This window comes from Amphiprion ocellaris, chromosome 13 (assembly GCF_022539595.1).
Source record: "Amphiprion ocellaris isolate individual 3 ecotype Okinawa chromosome 13, ASM2253959v1, whole genome shotgun sequence".
NCBI classification, from domain to species: domain Eukaryota; kingdom Metazoa; phylum Chordata; class Actinopteri; family Pomacentridae; genus Amphiprion; species Amphiprion ocellaris.
Window position 1 is genome coordinate 8,844,871 of NC_072778.1, and position 15,188 is coordinate 8,860,058.

A 15,188-nucleotide genomic window follows, 5' to 3' on the forward strand; every position below is an offset into this window, starting at 1 on the left:
TCACGAAAAATTAAAGCTCTGGAGATACACAATCTTGACGGGGCCGCTACATTATATCGTTTTACGCTGCATGCTCTAACTTTTTAAAATGTGACATTTTGTAAAATAGTTGAGTTTCAAGTACCAACACCACATAAAACAGTGGATGTTTGGAAATTATCAGCTTAAATTTCATCCCTCAATAGCAGAATGAAAGTATTCTTCTGTGGTGTTGGAAAGCCGTGCCCACAAACCGTTTGATGAAACAAGAGACTCAAGTTTTTCTTTCATATTCCAACTCTAGAAGGTGCGGAAACCATGAGTGGGGGGGGGAAGCTTTGGCCTCTGCACGTTCAGCCTGTCTTCCCTTTGAACCTTCCTCTGACAGAGGAGGAGCATGCTAGAACAGCGGCACTCTGTTTCCTCTGTGGTCAACCAGCAGCTACTGGAACCTCATGCCATGCAGGGGCCAGCACTTTAGTTTATATTTAAACAAGCAATAATTCCTCCCCACCACTTCCATGGAATGGAAGGGGGAAAAAATAAGACCCAGTCTGTAATTCACAGGAAGAGATTTTAGAAAAAAGCCAAAGGACTGTTTCAAGCAGGCTGTTCAAACACAGAAGAGAAGGAGCCCGTTGAATGGAGCACGGGGGGTGTTGAGTGGTGGCCGCGGTGGGTTTAAGGAGCAAACAAAACATACATCATTGTCTCGGTGACGTCTCAATCCTGAATTAAACTGCACTGTTACCTTGGCGTGATAGATCAGTCCTTCATTTTAATGGATTGAAGAGAGTTTCACACACTCACTTTATGTTTGTCTGGATTGCACCACAAACTGCACTGAACGCGTAAAATCTACAATTTGACTGTGAATAGAAAGACTTGAATAGAAGCTGATGTGACAGCTGAAGTAATGAAAATCCTAGTTAAGCAGACAGTAATGACTGGCAAAGTCGTGCAGGAGTCTTACCGTTGGCATGATGAAAACTGGGGTCTGTTTTTACACCAACCTCAATTGCAGTGTGTGGTGCATAGTGAAAGGAAAAAACACTTTTTTCACGCACAACAAACCTTGTTGCTTACTCAAAGTCCTCTTGTGCAAGGAAGTGGTTTGCAGTTCTATGTGAAAGAGAAGATATTGTTTTCCAGAGCTCTCCCAAGATGCTATTTCAGAATTGTCATCTCAACATAGTTAGCTGAACCTGTCATTTTAGTTACCAGAAATACGATCATGCGGTTGTGCTTTATAAGAACAAAGAGAGTTGGAAACGAGAAAATCGCAGCTTGAAAACAAGCTCTTACTCCGGAGGAGCAGGGGGTTCAGAGAGTTTGGTAGCGATAAGAGGCGTGTTACAAGCTATTGCATTTTAAATTCTGCCTGAATGAAAGTGCACTTTTCAAAACATACATTCATTTTATCACAGCAAAGCACTGTTATGCTGTCATTCCATAATGCCGTCTGTACACTATCGGCTTCTGTGGTAATTTTCAGAATTGCCCATATTTCGGATGATTGGTTTGAGGACAGAAGGCTCAACAAAGTCTGTACTTACTTTGGGCTGCAGCTCAACTATTTTTTTGAGAAAAGATTGATGTGAACAGCAAATAACAAAAGACTGTTTTTACCAAGGCCAATCCCAGTCTGGGTTTGAGTTCATACAATGACTCCAGCCTGCCACCAGGTTCAAACTGTATCTCGGGTCACTTTTAACTGCCCTGACTTATATTACTGCCCCCACACACACTCACTTAAGTCCACTAATTTTGCATGTTGCTCTTCTGGAGTGGAAGTAAACTGCACACTGTGCAATTTTTTTAACCTATATCCACTCTGCCATCTAAGCTATGCTAACCCCATACAGGCATACATCAGAGTCTTGTATTATGTAAAAATAACTCCATAGAAGGAGATCATAGTCAGATACAAAAATACATTTTGAATTTCATGTGGTGCCATTGCATATTTAGGGACAAAAAGCCACATTCAGAACGGCACGAGGATACCCTACACCGTTTATGGCACTGCAATTCCGTTGTGGTTTTGATTTATGCAGGGGGCAATTTGATCCAAGACGTATTTTTGAAGATGGTGTTGTCTTGTCAGGATCAGCTTTTAGCACAAGTAACAAGCAGTTTCACTCATGCTTGTTGCCTTTTTGTTCTCTGTACTGTCTGATGCAAAGAAAATAAAATGTTCCAGAACATGGACTGATCTGGTGGCTCAGCCAGTTTACGTACGTCTACCATCCAGCATGCTACGTCATAGCAGCATCGTGATTTTGAATCTGCTATAAGCCATTTTACTCACTCTGTTGACATGCTTTTCAAACTGCCGTATTAACACAAAAATGGTGACTAATAAAAACTCTGTGAGTAAGTTGTGGCTACTTTATAACAGACACAGTTTAAAGTCTTGTACCATCAATAAATCACATTAAATCATACATAATTTACAGTTGCAATCAATCATGTATGGTGATTTATTAAGCTTATTTTGGACCTCTTGTGCATTCTTTCTATGGCTAATATTTTGCAAACCTTGCTCCATTGTCTTTGTTCATACACCAAGTCTCTATGTGTCACACTTCACACTCAGATGCTTCTCTGAATTCGTGCACGGCGGTCCATTTAAGTACTTTGTTCCTGAATTTCTTAAATGGGAGCTCTCATCTGCTACTTATAGCTTTATTCACACCATCCTGATGTGTCTCTGAAGGATTGCTTGGCTCCTCTATCTGAAGCTGAGCTTGCAGAGCGCTGCTAATTGGGGGAGTGTTGCACCATCGACATTCACAAGCTGTTAATGGCTTCCAGTCCACGCTGCGAGCTACTGCCAAGGCTCAACTAATAAGAATCACAGCTTTCCTGTGTTGTCTGGAAGTACAACTCTGTTTCACTCTTACATGTGCGGCTATATGTCCAGTCCTGCTCCCATAAATATTCCTTTCACATTCGTGTCTGTTTATCTCAGTCGGTGCCTAATAGACCAAAGATATGCTCAGTGGTTATAAATGCAGCCTCATTAGCATGAGTCAAATCTGTGGCATGAACACAGCTGTGCATCAGCTGTATTTTTGCAGCCTGTGGTGAAGCCATGTCAAACCACTGGCATCTTATTTTAAAGTCTGTGCCAAAGGGACTTGGATTTTGACAGTATTGTATAGACATATGCTGTCATTAAATCTTATCTGTGATTCATGTGTCAAACCTATCATTCAGTGAGAAAATGTCAATAAATTGGATTTTGCCCAGCTGAAAGGACTGTATCAATCCTATTCTCTGCTACCTCTGCTGGTAATCTGCTGAAATACACTGTATTTACTCAACATGCAGCACATGGAGTATTTTCATGGTATCTCCAGGGCAATAGTCAATGTTTGATATCAGTATTCTTGCAGAAACAAACTAAAACTATAGTAGGCACTTCATGACTGTGGTTTTATATCACCATGAACACATTTTGAGCATAAATACAAAGTAGTTAATATGAAACTACCCACAAATCCTTGCAGTGCTGGAGCCATGGCCTCTGACTAAAGGAACATTTTTACTCCTCTAACCACCACTGAATTCCTGTCTAACTCTCTCCTATAAGTCATCAAAGGAAAGATACAGATTCCTGGAATCATTTTTTTTCTTCTTCTTTTTAAACATTTCTGCTTCGCCAAAAGCTTAAAGACTCAGCTGCCAGCAGCCGATGTTTTCAATGCTCCACGAGCTTTTTTTTTTCTTTGTAAGTGTCACAATGTTGCCTTCTACCTGTCAGTCACATGAGATTAGAGAGACCAGCGAGCTGACATGTCGGACAAACGCAGCGTCACAAGACTGAAAGGTTTAACAGATTAGCCTCTTCTCTCGTGGGAAGACCAACACCCCAGGTATCAATCTTCTCTGTAACTGCTCGCTGTATAGCCTGCAGAGTTGAGAGCTTAAAACAAATAATACTGTCGCCAGCCAGAGCTACAGGGACGGATGTTGGTATACAAAGTGGGCAAAGGAGGTGACAGAGATGTGATCACATTTGGCAACTTAAAAAAAATGCGTGTTGTTAAATCTCATTTGCCTCTCAATTTCAGAGAGTAGAGTCATGTTGAATATATTTATTGCCATATATACCTTGCTAGAGTTATGATGAGCCTTATTTTTTTCTCCACCAGGGCTTTAAAGTGGAGCCTCATCTAAGTTAAGGGGAATATGTAGATTTAAGAAACAAGGGTTATGTTAAAAATAACCTATTTCTTTCAAATCTATAGAATGCCTTACAATAAAGTAAAATAGACCCACTGCAGGCTTTTCTATATATATATTATTTATTTTGAAATTGAGACTGAATTGAAAAATGTAAAATAATTTTCAGAATGTCATGCTGCCATTCTTATAGTAGGGGTAGTGTGAAATAAGCTATAATCTATACTTTCTCAGCCTGTAGAAAATGCTTTAGCTTAGTTATGTGTTGCTGTTTTTCATTTTTTAGAGTTGTCTGTTTTTCATTTTGTTTTTTGTTTGTTTGCATGATGTTGCCAAATCATTTGCAGAATTATCTATAAACAAAAACAATTCTCAATGAATTCTAATTCACCTACAGGGAAATTTTTTGAGTCAGATCCAGAATGTTGTGTTGCCCACAGCAGACAATTTGGCTGCCCATTAGAATGTTCAATTAAAATATTAATGCACCTCCCAGAGGAGTAGTTTTTTTCTAAATTCCTAACAGCTTTCAAATTTAAGCAAGGCACTTTGACAGTAATAGGTGCAGTGTGAGACTGCCTCCATGTAAAATGTGTGTCTGCGATCCTCAGGGATTCTAGTCACTGTTCAGCCACACATAAGCCTGGACGCAGAGCCTAAATTGGGCCCTAGCATGCCCTGGGCCGTCATGGTTCCTGTCTAACTCAAACCCAAACCACTGTAGCATTTAATGAGCCTTAACCCAGTTTAAACCTAATATTGTACCATGTCACAAAATGTACCACAGCAGAATAGCGCCCCTCTTTTTATACCTTAACATTTTTTTCATGCTGTAGAAATGATGGTGTCACCGCTGACAGACTTGTTCCTCCTGTGTAATTCTCCTGTTCTAATATAATCTAGAATTGCCCTGCAAGTTCTTAAATGTCACAGAAAGTGACTTTGAGGTTGTGGAAACTACATACCTTACGGTCTCCATGGCAGCCTTAATACTGTAGAGGGATTTGTGTATCTAACAGGAGATTTACATGGTGCACAGACACATTAAAAAGATTTTTTTTTAGTGAGAGCTGAAGTTTATGAAAGCAGGACTCCTCGTGTAAATACATTTTTTTTTCTGCTGTAACTTATGTTTGCTGTATAAATGACCCCTCTGTTCCATCTCTGTCCGTCTCATTTGTTGGTTTTCCTGCAGACTGTGTCGGAGCCTGAAGTCCCTGCAGTCCTGCCTCCATCCCTGCAGGGTATTGAGGAGCTGTCAGAGGCTGTGGCAGGGCTGAGCACTGTGGAGGAGGTCATGAAGTACCTGGAGCCAGAGCGATGGCAGCTGGACATGGAGGAGTTGTACAAGCCCACATGGCACGTGTTGGGGAAATCCTTCATCCACAATAAGAAGGCCAAAGGTAGGACACTTTTAACTTGTGTGTTACAGTTAACTTTAACTACTTATGAGTGATGATAATGCTGTAAAGTCACGAGAAATGAACTGGCTCTGATCGTGTCTTCTTTGTCGTTAAGGAGGAACTGATCTCAATCTGCTGAGGGAAGAGGTTCGACTGTACAGCTGCACTCCCCGCAACTTCTCTGTATCCTTGCGTGAGGAGCTGAAAAGGACAGATGCCATTTTCTGGCCCAGTTGCCTCCTGGTGAAGCGCTGTGGTGGAAACTGTGCCTGCTGCTCTCACCGCTGCTACGACTGCCAGTGCGTTCCTGCCCGGGTCACAAAGAAATACCATGAGGTAAATATCAACGTGATCTTGAAAAGATGGTGAAATTCACTTCCTGGAAACTTTGGCATGACATTGAAGACATTTAATGACATGTGATCTCTTCATTATTTTTAGAAATGTGAAAATTTTAGTTGACTTTATGATGGAATCAAATATTTAAAGCTTAAATCAACAAGTATTACTCCAATTTTACATAGAAGTCTGAGACAAACTTGTGGTTTTAGCCTATACACATGAAATCAAACTTACTGTTATGTCCTTGCTGGATTCTGAAACTCTTTTGTCAGACAACCATATGTCAGACAACATGATCCAACCATAAAATCAATCGCAGAATATTAAGTCATATTAATAACTTCATTCCTCAGGTAATTATTGTTGAAGAAAAACATCACATTTGCCATACATTCCCATTGATTCCGTTTCAATCCTTTCCTTTTAGCAACATTCTCAATTACGCACAAGTTTTAGCATGATGTGATTGGTTGGATTGCCATGACATTTCTTCATGCACTGTGCTTGAGTTCAGTGATGCATGAGTTGTCCTGCAGTGCAACAATCAGATCATAGTTGACACTGTACCCCTTATCTACTGTAGCAGGAAGTCTCTATTTTAAAAACCACTACAGTAATATTATTTTGTAGTCATACTTAGCTTCAGATGTGACGTAATGCCAGTCATTTGTGTGGCTTGGAAACTCATGTGGGACCTAGAAACAAAAGTGTCCAAGTAGATTAAGTCGGTGTTGTTTTAAAAACTAACCAGATGAATAATATTTTTGTGCAGTCAGTCGTGAAAGCAGTTTTAAAACGAGGTAAAAACCAATTAGCACTTTTTTGAACATTGCTCTGTAAACCCACACATAGCCCACTCACTAACCAAGCTTTCACTGACGTTTCTGAGCCGCCAACTACAGCATGCTCCTCTTCAACAGGTTCTCCTGCTGAAACATCGAAGCGGTGGAAGAGGCCTGCAGAAGTCCATGACTGACGTGGCCTTGGAGCACCACGAAGAGTGTGCCTGTGTATGTAAAGATGACTGGGACTGAACTCAGACATGTGTAATAGCTGCCAGTGGAAGCAAACAGGACACCAAAAATGAACCTCTGTTGAGCCACTGTTCTGTATCTCATCCACTTCCACCGGGAGCTAACAAGATTCTCCCTTTATCCTGTTGTCCTTTCACTAATTGGATGAAGCAGAACAGACTGGAATCTAATAAATCTTCTGAATGGATTTGACTGCTGTGGAATACCAATAGAGTGCTCTGCGTGCATTTTAGAGAGACAAAAATTCACTGGGGCAGATCTGGACTATTACCTATGTGCTCTGAAGACTATTTTCTTCAGCTTTTCGAAGATAAGAACACTGAGGCATTTTTGTCTCCTTCCTGAGGTCTTTCTTAAAGTTCAGTTGGTGTGGGCTGATAGTGTCATGGAAAATGGGAGCTTCTTTGTTCAAGTACTTTTTTATGTCTAAAAGTGAGCTGGCTCCAGCTGCCTTACTCCCTCGGCTCCTCTATTATTACCATCAAGGCAAAGAAAGGTGCCTTTTAAGAGCAGTTTTTCCTTCGCTCCTCTCTTGTTTTACCACAGATTTAATCTGAGGCAAAATGCAGCCACAATATAGCTGAAATGCATCACTAATGAGACTGCATTATGTGTAAATATTTCATTTATCTTTCCTTTCTGTGCTATTGTGCCTTTTCTACCAAAGATTCTCAAGGAGAAGATAAAAATTGCACATGTAGAATCAGCATCATTTGCTAAAAGTCTTCATTTGTTCCATCTCGGCAATAATAAATTTGCTTGCTTCAGGAATGCTTAGTTACAAGCAATTTTTGCAGCATTTGAGATTGTTCATATTAAATATTTATTTGTTTAATGAAAGGGAATTTAGGTCCAAGATGCCTTGTTTGCTACATTTGTTGCTGTACAGTAGTATTAGCCTGCATTTTCATTGTTAGTCATTTTTACATTGCAATTTTGTCATGGATGTTTTTCATTTTCTGTATGCCAAAGTTATTTATCTCTACTTTTGCAACAACTGTTTGTGTATTTCATAGTACTGAACATCAAAAATAAATTTTTCCATTTCTAACTGATTGTGCATTAGATTAAAGACAATAAGAGTAAATCCATCTCAAAAGGGTTACAAAGCAGAATCCCAAATCAAAGTGATCCTGTTGTGTAAATCTTGAGAAATTCTGACCATCGTTGAGTGAAGTCAGTTGAGAGTTCCCATGTAGGGTGAAGTACTGCAGTAATGATTTGACTCAAGAAACTAACCGCTCAATACACCGTGTTCTTAATTCATAAGCAGTAATTGAGTAAATAATGCGAGAAAGAAATTTGATTGTGATATGATGCCTTTAATTATTACTAAGATTCAAGTTAAATATTAATTCAGTGTTACTTTGCACTTCATAGCATTTCTCTAAATCCAAGTAACAGACAATCGTCAGAGAATAAAGATAAACTGATGCATGTAAAACGTGAAGCAGCAAAAGAAAATGTAAGAAAAAAGAGAGAGATTTCAGATGTTTTAATAACCTTGTCTACGCTTTAAAAGAATCACCATTTGCTTATGTTACCCTGCACTGAAAAGCGACCGAGCAGGGGAAGGTACAAGCACATTAGTTATGTTCATTTATTTTCAAATTTGTTGCACTCTCTGAGCATTCAGTACATCATTTATTGTTGTTAACAATTATACGTAGTTTTCTGCTAACAATCCACCTGTTTTTCTTCAAGTGCACCTCTGGTGTAACACCAGCTCTGTCCTAACCTCTATCCTAACATCTATTATCTAACCACATCTCCCAGATTTTGCACATTGGCAAAATAAACAAATCTATGTAAACCTAAAGTTCATTAATCAGTGACTGGAACCAAGTGGAAGTCTTAATTACAGAATCAGAAAAACTTTAGTTTGCCGCAGGGGTTTTTTGCATTCAGTGTGGTGGTGAAGAAGTTGTAACTTGGATCGTAGAAGTGTCTTTTGGCTTTGTGCACGAATGACTGAGCCAATGAGTTTAATTATGTGTGTGAGAGAGAAAGATAAAGAGTGAGAGCGAATGATTTAGAGAACATCACTTGCCATGTTAGCCACTGTGTAATGAGGGTTGTGTATGTGTGTGCTACTTTCCAACCTAAAATTACAAGCACTACCTGAAAAAGTCACAGTTCTCCTTTAAACCTAAATTTATTTTCTTTATTCCACAAGCTCCTTATCAGACACTGAGCAATGTTGTTCATTCTCTCCTCTTGGCCATCAGGTCACCCAGGAGGAGGTTCTCATTTGTCCATCTCATACTGCTGTCCTGACCAATTATTCTGATCTAATGTGCACCCTGGCAGGCATCTGCGGTGACGCCAGATGCTACTGCATAAACCCGCCGGCTCCCAGAGTGGTTTTATAATATTAAACAGACAGCCTTCCTTGGTCAGTGCAGTGTTTCTTTGCAGAGGAAACCTCGCTGCACTGGCACAAGATGTGACACAGCATGGGCAGTCGGTCTGGCTCTTAATGTGTTAGTGTATGTGTTAGTGTATGTGCAAGTGTGTGCGAACGTGTACAACTACAGTCCAGCACTTGACGCTTCCACCCTTCACCCACATGCCCTTCTGCTCAGTGAAACCAAAGCAGCCTGAGTCAGACTAGACCACAGCATCATGGTGCAATTTAGGTGCCGGAACTTAAGTAACAAAATTTTTATTCATTTAGTTTCTTAACCTGCAACCAATTTAGATGTTTTGAAAGTAATAAACTGTTAGAGCTTGTTTAAAAAATAACAGCATTGCTAAGCGTTGCGCTGCCACTGTGCACACATGGCAGTGCAGACGTGACATCAGTGGTTCATAGCATCATTTATACAGCGCATTAAAAACAACTTGAGTTGACCAAAGTGGCTGTACATGTTGTCAGATAGGCAGCAACAAACAGATAAAACCAGAAAAAAAATTATGTTGAAAAACAAAAACACTAGAATACTGAAACAGAAAAAGCAGGATAGCAACTGGTAGAATCAATTTGTAAAACATAAATATGAACCATTTTTCAACTACGTCTTGAGATTTTTTGGAGGAGGAACATTTTATTGAAGGAGGAAGTCCATTCCAAGCTTTAGAGCTGCTGCTGCTGCTGCTGCTGCTGCTGCAAAGGCTCAATCCCCCCATTTTCCTCCCAGCCTCTATTGTAGTTAACAGTAAACAGCAGCTGCTCTAGAAGCCCTCGAGGTAGAAAAGGGGCAGAAAAGTTCAGAAACGTACCCATGAGCCAACTCATGCCACAGATACCAAATAACAAAGAACTGCACAGAGGCTTTTTTTTGGACTTTCTCTGACCAAAGGCCGAAGCACAACGACACTCTCTTTCTGCCTCCTCCACTAATGAATCACCTTTGAAACACAGCAACTCCAGCATCATTGCCAGCAAACGTCTCAAATGAAATCATAGAACTAACCTTTGTTGAATTGCAGGTTTGAACTTTTCTCCATGAATAGGTGAAAATTTTAAGCCGCCTACATCTCCATACAAATAATTGTAAGACTATGACAAATCTATTCATCTGCATCGTGCTCGACAGACGTAAGACTTATCCTTGAGATTCTTCTGTCAGTGGAAAGTGCAGCAGACTCAGGGTCCAGATAAGAAAAGACACTGCACAGAATAAATCACATGATTTTAAAAAATATATATAATTCAGTATCTCTGCAGCGTTATACTGATATATGCTTTAAAACACATGGTAGCTTCAAAAACCTAAATTTAGACGTCCATGGTTTTATAAATTACAAACCCAAAGAACCAGCCATGTCAACTGGAAGGGCGTGATTTCCTGGTATTCTTTTTCACAATTAATTTCTGATTCTGGCATGTTTGCAATGGTGTAGTGTACAGTAACTTTAATTTTGTGTGTGTCTTCATAGAGTTACTTTCAAGCCATTTCATGCAAAAAGGGACTATTTTCGTGGAGAAAGCTTCTAAATAAGCAATTTGATACACAAATTTTAAGGGAGATGGTCAATGATTGTATGGGGATTTAAAATGAATAGAACATTCCTGCACTTTATCATTATTTGCAGTGTATATAGTGCTGTTAAAAAGTATTTCCCCTCTTCCTAATGTCTTTTATTTTTGCATATTTATCACACTTAAATGTTCCAGAACATCAAACTGATCTTTGTATTTATTGCATATTATACAGAGTTAACCCACAAAACACAACATTCCTTTTTAAATTATGGTTTACTGAAGAATTCTTGAAAAGCTGTATGGCCTCTGTGAAAAAGTAATTGCCCCCTTGAACCTAATAACTGGTTGGGCCACCCTTGGCAGCTAAAACTACAGCTTGTGATAGCTTGTGATCAGTCTTTCACATCGGCATGGAGACATTCTGGCCCACTCTTCTCTGTAGAGTCGTTTTTATTTGGCCATGTTAGATGGTTTTCGATCAATAACTGCCCTTTTAAGGTATTGCCACAGTCTTTAAACTGGACTCAAGACTGGACTTTGACTCGGCCACTTCAAAACTTCAACTTGGGTTTTTGAGCTATTTATACCTTAGCATAAAAATTGCAAACCAAAAAACACATATAAACTAAGCTTTCTTTAACGTGTGTTGAACAACAGCTCAGATCTCACAAATCTTACATTAATGACAAAAATTCAGGAGGCCACTGATGTGTCTTCAGTGATTTCTGGATATAAGCACTGCAGCCTTAGGTTGGATTCAGGCTTTCACACTTCTTTCTGCTTGTTGTGCAGAATTTTGTGAATAAACTCCATCTGTCACTGCTGTCTCGCCCCAAGAGCTAAAAAAAAAAATGTCTCAAATCTCAACCAGCAGCACTTTAGCCAATGGCAGCATCAACAGTGGTCTTGTAGTTTCCACTTATCTCTGTCATTTCCCATCGCTGCAGACTGTTCCTAAATTACACTACTGTCACAAACTTGTGATTCCAGCTCGCCAGACAATAAAGGGACATTGTGACATTTTTATATTTTTGTATCCATTCTTTGCGGCTTCCCTGGAGTGGCTTGAAAGTGCTGTTTTCACGCCCCCGATAAAAGCATGGGTCACACCTTGCTGCAAGCACAGTTAGCTGTGCCTGAATGCTAATGATGTCAGCAAGTTATTTTAGGAACTAAAAACAAACAAACAAAAAAAAAAGGAGACACAAAAGCTTTTCTATTACCAAGCATGACAGATATCTCTTCAAAAGATGAACAATGACTGTGTGTCACTGCAAACAAAATCTTGTAACTTATTCAGTCTGAAACCTCATCAAAATGCTGCAGAAAAAAAATTTAAACTTAAACCCCAGAAAGGAAGTGTTACAATCCAATACCATTTTCCTTCCAGCTATATTCTTGTATCTACAAGAATGGATTTATTACAGCACTTGCAGACCCATCGCATTAGTAACCATCCATCTCCTTTAACTGGCAACTGCCTATAAATTTCAACATGCAGCCTGGGAATCGATCTCAGCTTGAGGCCGTTTATAACTGCGCTGGATCTTTGAGCACTGACGGATGGGGAAAATATGGCAGCCCCATCCAGATGACATCTCCAGCATCCCTAATTGGTTCACAGTATATGGATGGAAAGGCCAAATTGACGGGTGCATGTTATGTTTTGATAATTATAGGGTGCTGCAGTAGCGGTTTCCAGCGAACTGGCTGTTGGTACTGGGAATGTAGCATTAATCATGGGTCAGGAAATCATTTACGAAGCAGCACAACACAGGAGAGCCCTATGTTAAATATACTGTAGGTTGAATCATTTGACAGATGTCTCCTATTTCAGCTTTCATCTCCTCATTACGTCCAACGTTTAACCACCCCACCTTACCACACCAAGATGAAAGGTTTTTACATTTACCCTGGACTCTATAATACACTATACATTAAACATCCTGCCATAAATCAAAAGCATAAGCGTACAGTATATACAACAATTTTACCTGACTGAGAAACCACCAGCTAAGTGCAGTGCAGTACATGAATATACTACAAGAAGGCTCCATTTAAAATACTAAACCATAGTCATCATACGTAAATTGTATCTGAGCGAGCCAAGCTGTCACTTCTTCTTCCTCGATGGTATCATGTCCCTTTTAAATTGCTCAGCAAATGCCCACTGACTGAGTGCTTCACTTTATCCCCAAGCTGAGCCAGCGATAGTCTGTGAGCTACATTCATGTCATTGCATATCTCCCACAATGCACACACGCGACGTGGTGGCAGTGTTGTAGATGTTCAGATACTCTGGCACTGATGTGCTCTGACAAGCCTCTCACAGCTGACGCTATTATTCACAAACATGCCAGCGCTGCTGATGGCCACAAGGGAGCTGCATCCTTAATAGAAAGCAAGGTCAAAAGTCACCGATTCCTGTGTCATTCAGTTAATTGGCAGCGTGTTTTGCTAACCCTGGAGGTACGCTTTGTGGGTCTCTAATGATGAATTCAAACTTATGGGAAGGCACGGCTTTTCTTTTTTTAGTCTGCGGTGTGCTATTTTAGCATTCTGAGGGGCAAAAATAAAACTATTAAATAGATTTCCACGGAATGAAAGATTACAACAGAAGATGCTTGGGCCCGAAGCCAGAACAGTCACAGTGGATATATTAAGACGGAGAGAAATTATTCAATGCACACCGAAGGCATGATCAGTGAAAGGGCTGTGTTCCTTCGATGTAAGCTGATATAAATAATATCTAATAGTCCGTGCTGCAGGAACACAACAGGATATACAGTTTTCACATGTTCATCTATCCATCCATCATCTATACACCGCTTAATTCTCATTAGGGTCAAGGCTGGACTGGAGTCTATCCCAGCTGACTTAGGGTGAAGGCAGGGGACATCCTGGACAGGTCACCAGTCTATCACCAGGGATCTTCTAGCAGCAAGGTGACAGCGCTAACCACTGATCCACTGTGCAGCCCTCCAATGTTCATAGCATTGCATAAAAAAAATAATATTTCAGGCTCATGGCAAAGGGTTCAGTGATGGTTACATGACAAAAAAAAATCACTTATATTAAAATGGAAAGGTGACATTGTCAGACCTAAATGTGTTTAAAGCAAAGAATACATTATATATGTTACAGCAGGAAAAAGCACAGGTGTAATTAATATTACTCTGCTTTTTCATTTAAATGTGCCACTTCAGGGCATGTTACTGTACATTATGCATGCTGTCTTAATAACGTGACATACTTAGACCTTTAAAATGACTGTTAATGCTGTGTGATTTTCCTGTTAAGTCTTGTCTATCCACATATTTAAAAGTTGCACTAAACACATGCAAACTGAACTGGACACATGGAGGACACATACCTGCTAACCTGATTGTGAATCCTATAAAAACACGTGCACATTAGGTTGGCAAGTGAGCAATATGTTTCGGTCACACAGGTGACAGATGTGGGCGCCACATTGCTCTTGGAGGTAAAGGTCGTATAATCTCCCGGGAGTCTGTGGATAATCATTCAGTAGGAGCTTCATGTGGCTCCCAGGGGACAGTGATCCTCTGACAATAATACCAGTAAACCAACCAGACTCTCCCTCACCCATTAACAGGATTTTTGTTTTAAACACAGACATTATTTTGTTGCTACAGTTGGTTACAGATTATTCACATTTTACGTAAAGCATATAAATGCCTTTGCCATTGTAGATTCAGTAATTTCCACATGCTGTGCTATTTGCTTAATTAAACCACTGATTAGGTGATTTTCTTCACAATAACGCAGAGGGAGAACTTTTAAAGAGAAAAGACAGAAATTCTAGCCTTTAAACAACCAAATGAAACACAAATTCTACCAGTTTTTGTCATCATGTTTTGCTTTATCTTTTGCATCACTTTACATCTAGAGAACTAGGACTCTGGAGGGAGGCTTTTCTTCCACCAAGTCATCTCTGAAATGTAAGATTAATCATTAAAGAACAAGCTTTTCACCCAAATTAACTCATCAAATGTCAGATTTTCCTTTTGGCCAAGAGGAGAAAATGAACACTGCACAAATGTTACTTCAGCTGTCATATGTGTGGGGCAAATGTTACATAGAGCAGATGTACTCTGACAGACTGAACCTAACACAGAGTTAATCCTTTTTTAGACACAATAATTGCGTAGAAAGACCTGACTGCTGCTTCATGTTAGACTTTAGAATTGGCTAAACATGAGAGCTCTCTGACACATACATAACAGAGATTGATGATTCAAAGAGTGACATTGCATTCAAGGTATATCAAAGTTTTACCAAAAATGTAAT

The 15,188-nt window shown here is 39.8% G+C and overlaps 1 protein-coding gene across 1 annotated transcript in view; it reads left to right on the forward strand.

The window, feature by feature from the left end:
* Positions 1-8,000, forward strand: part of pdgfc (platelet derived growth factor c) — a 48,197-nt gene extending 40,197 nt beyond the window's left edge. Inside the window, exons 4-6 of the mRNA XM_023279879.3 lie at positions 5,366-5,573; positions 5,689-5,909; positions 6,836-8,000. Coding sequence (XP_023135647.1) covers positions 5,366-5,573; positions 5,689-5,909; positions 6,836-6,949 — 543 coding nt within the window. The 3' untranslated portion in view covers positions 6,950-8,000. The remainder of the gene's footprint in view (positions 1-5,365; positions 5,574-5,688; positions 5,910-6,835) is intronic.
* Positions 8,001-15,188: the final 7,188 nt, after the last annotated feature.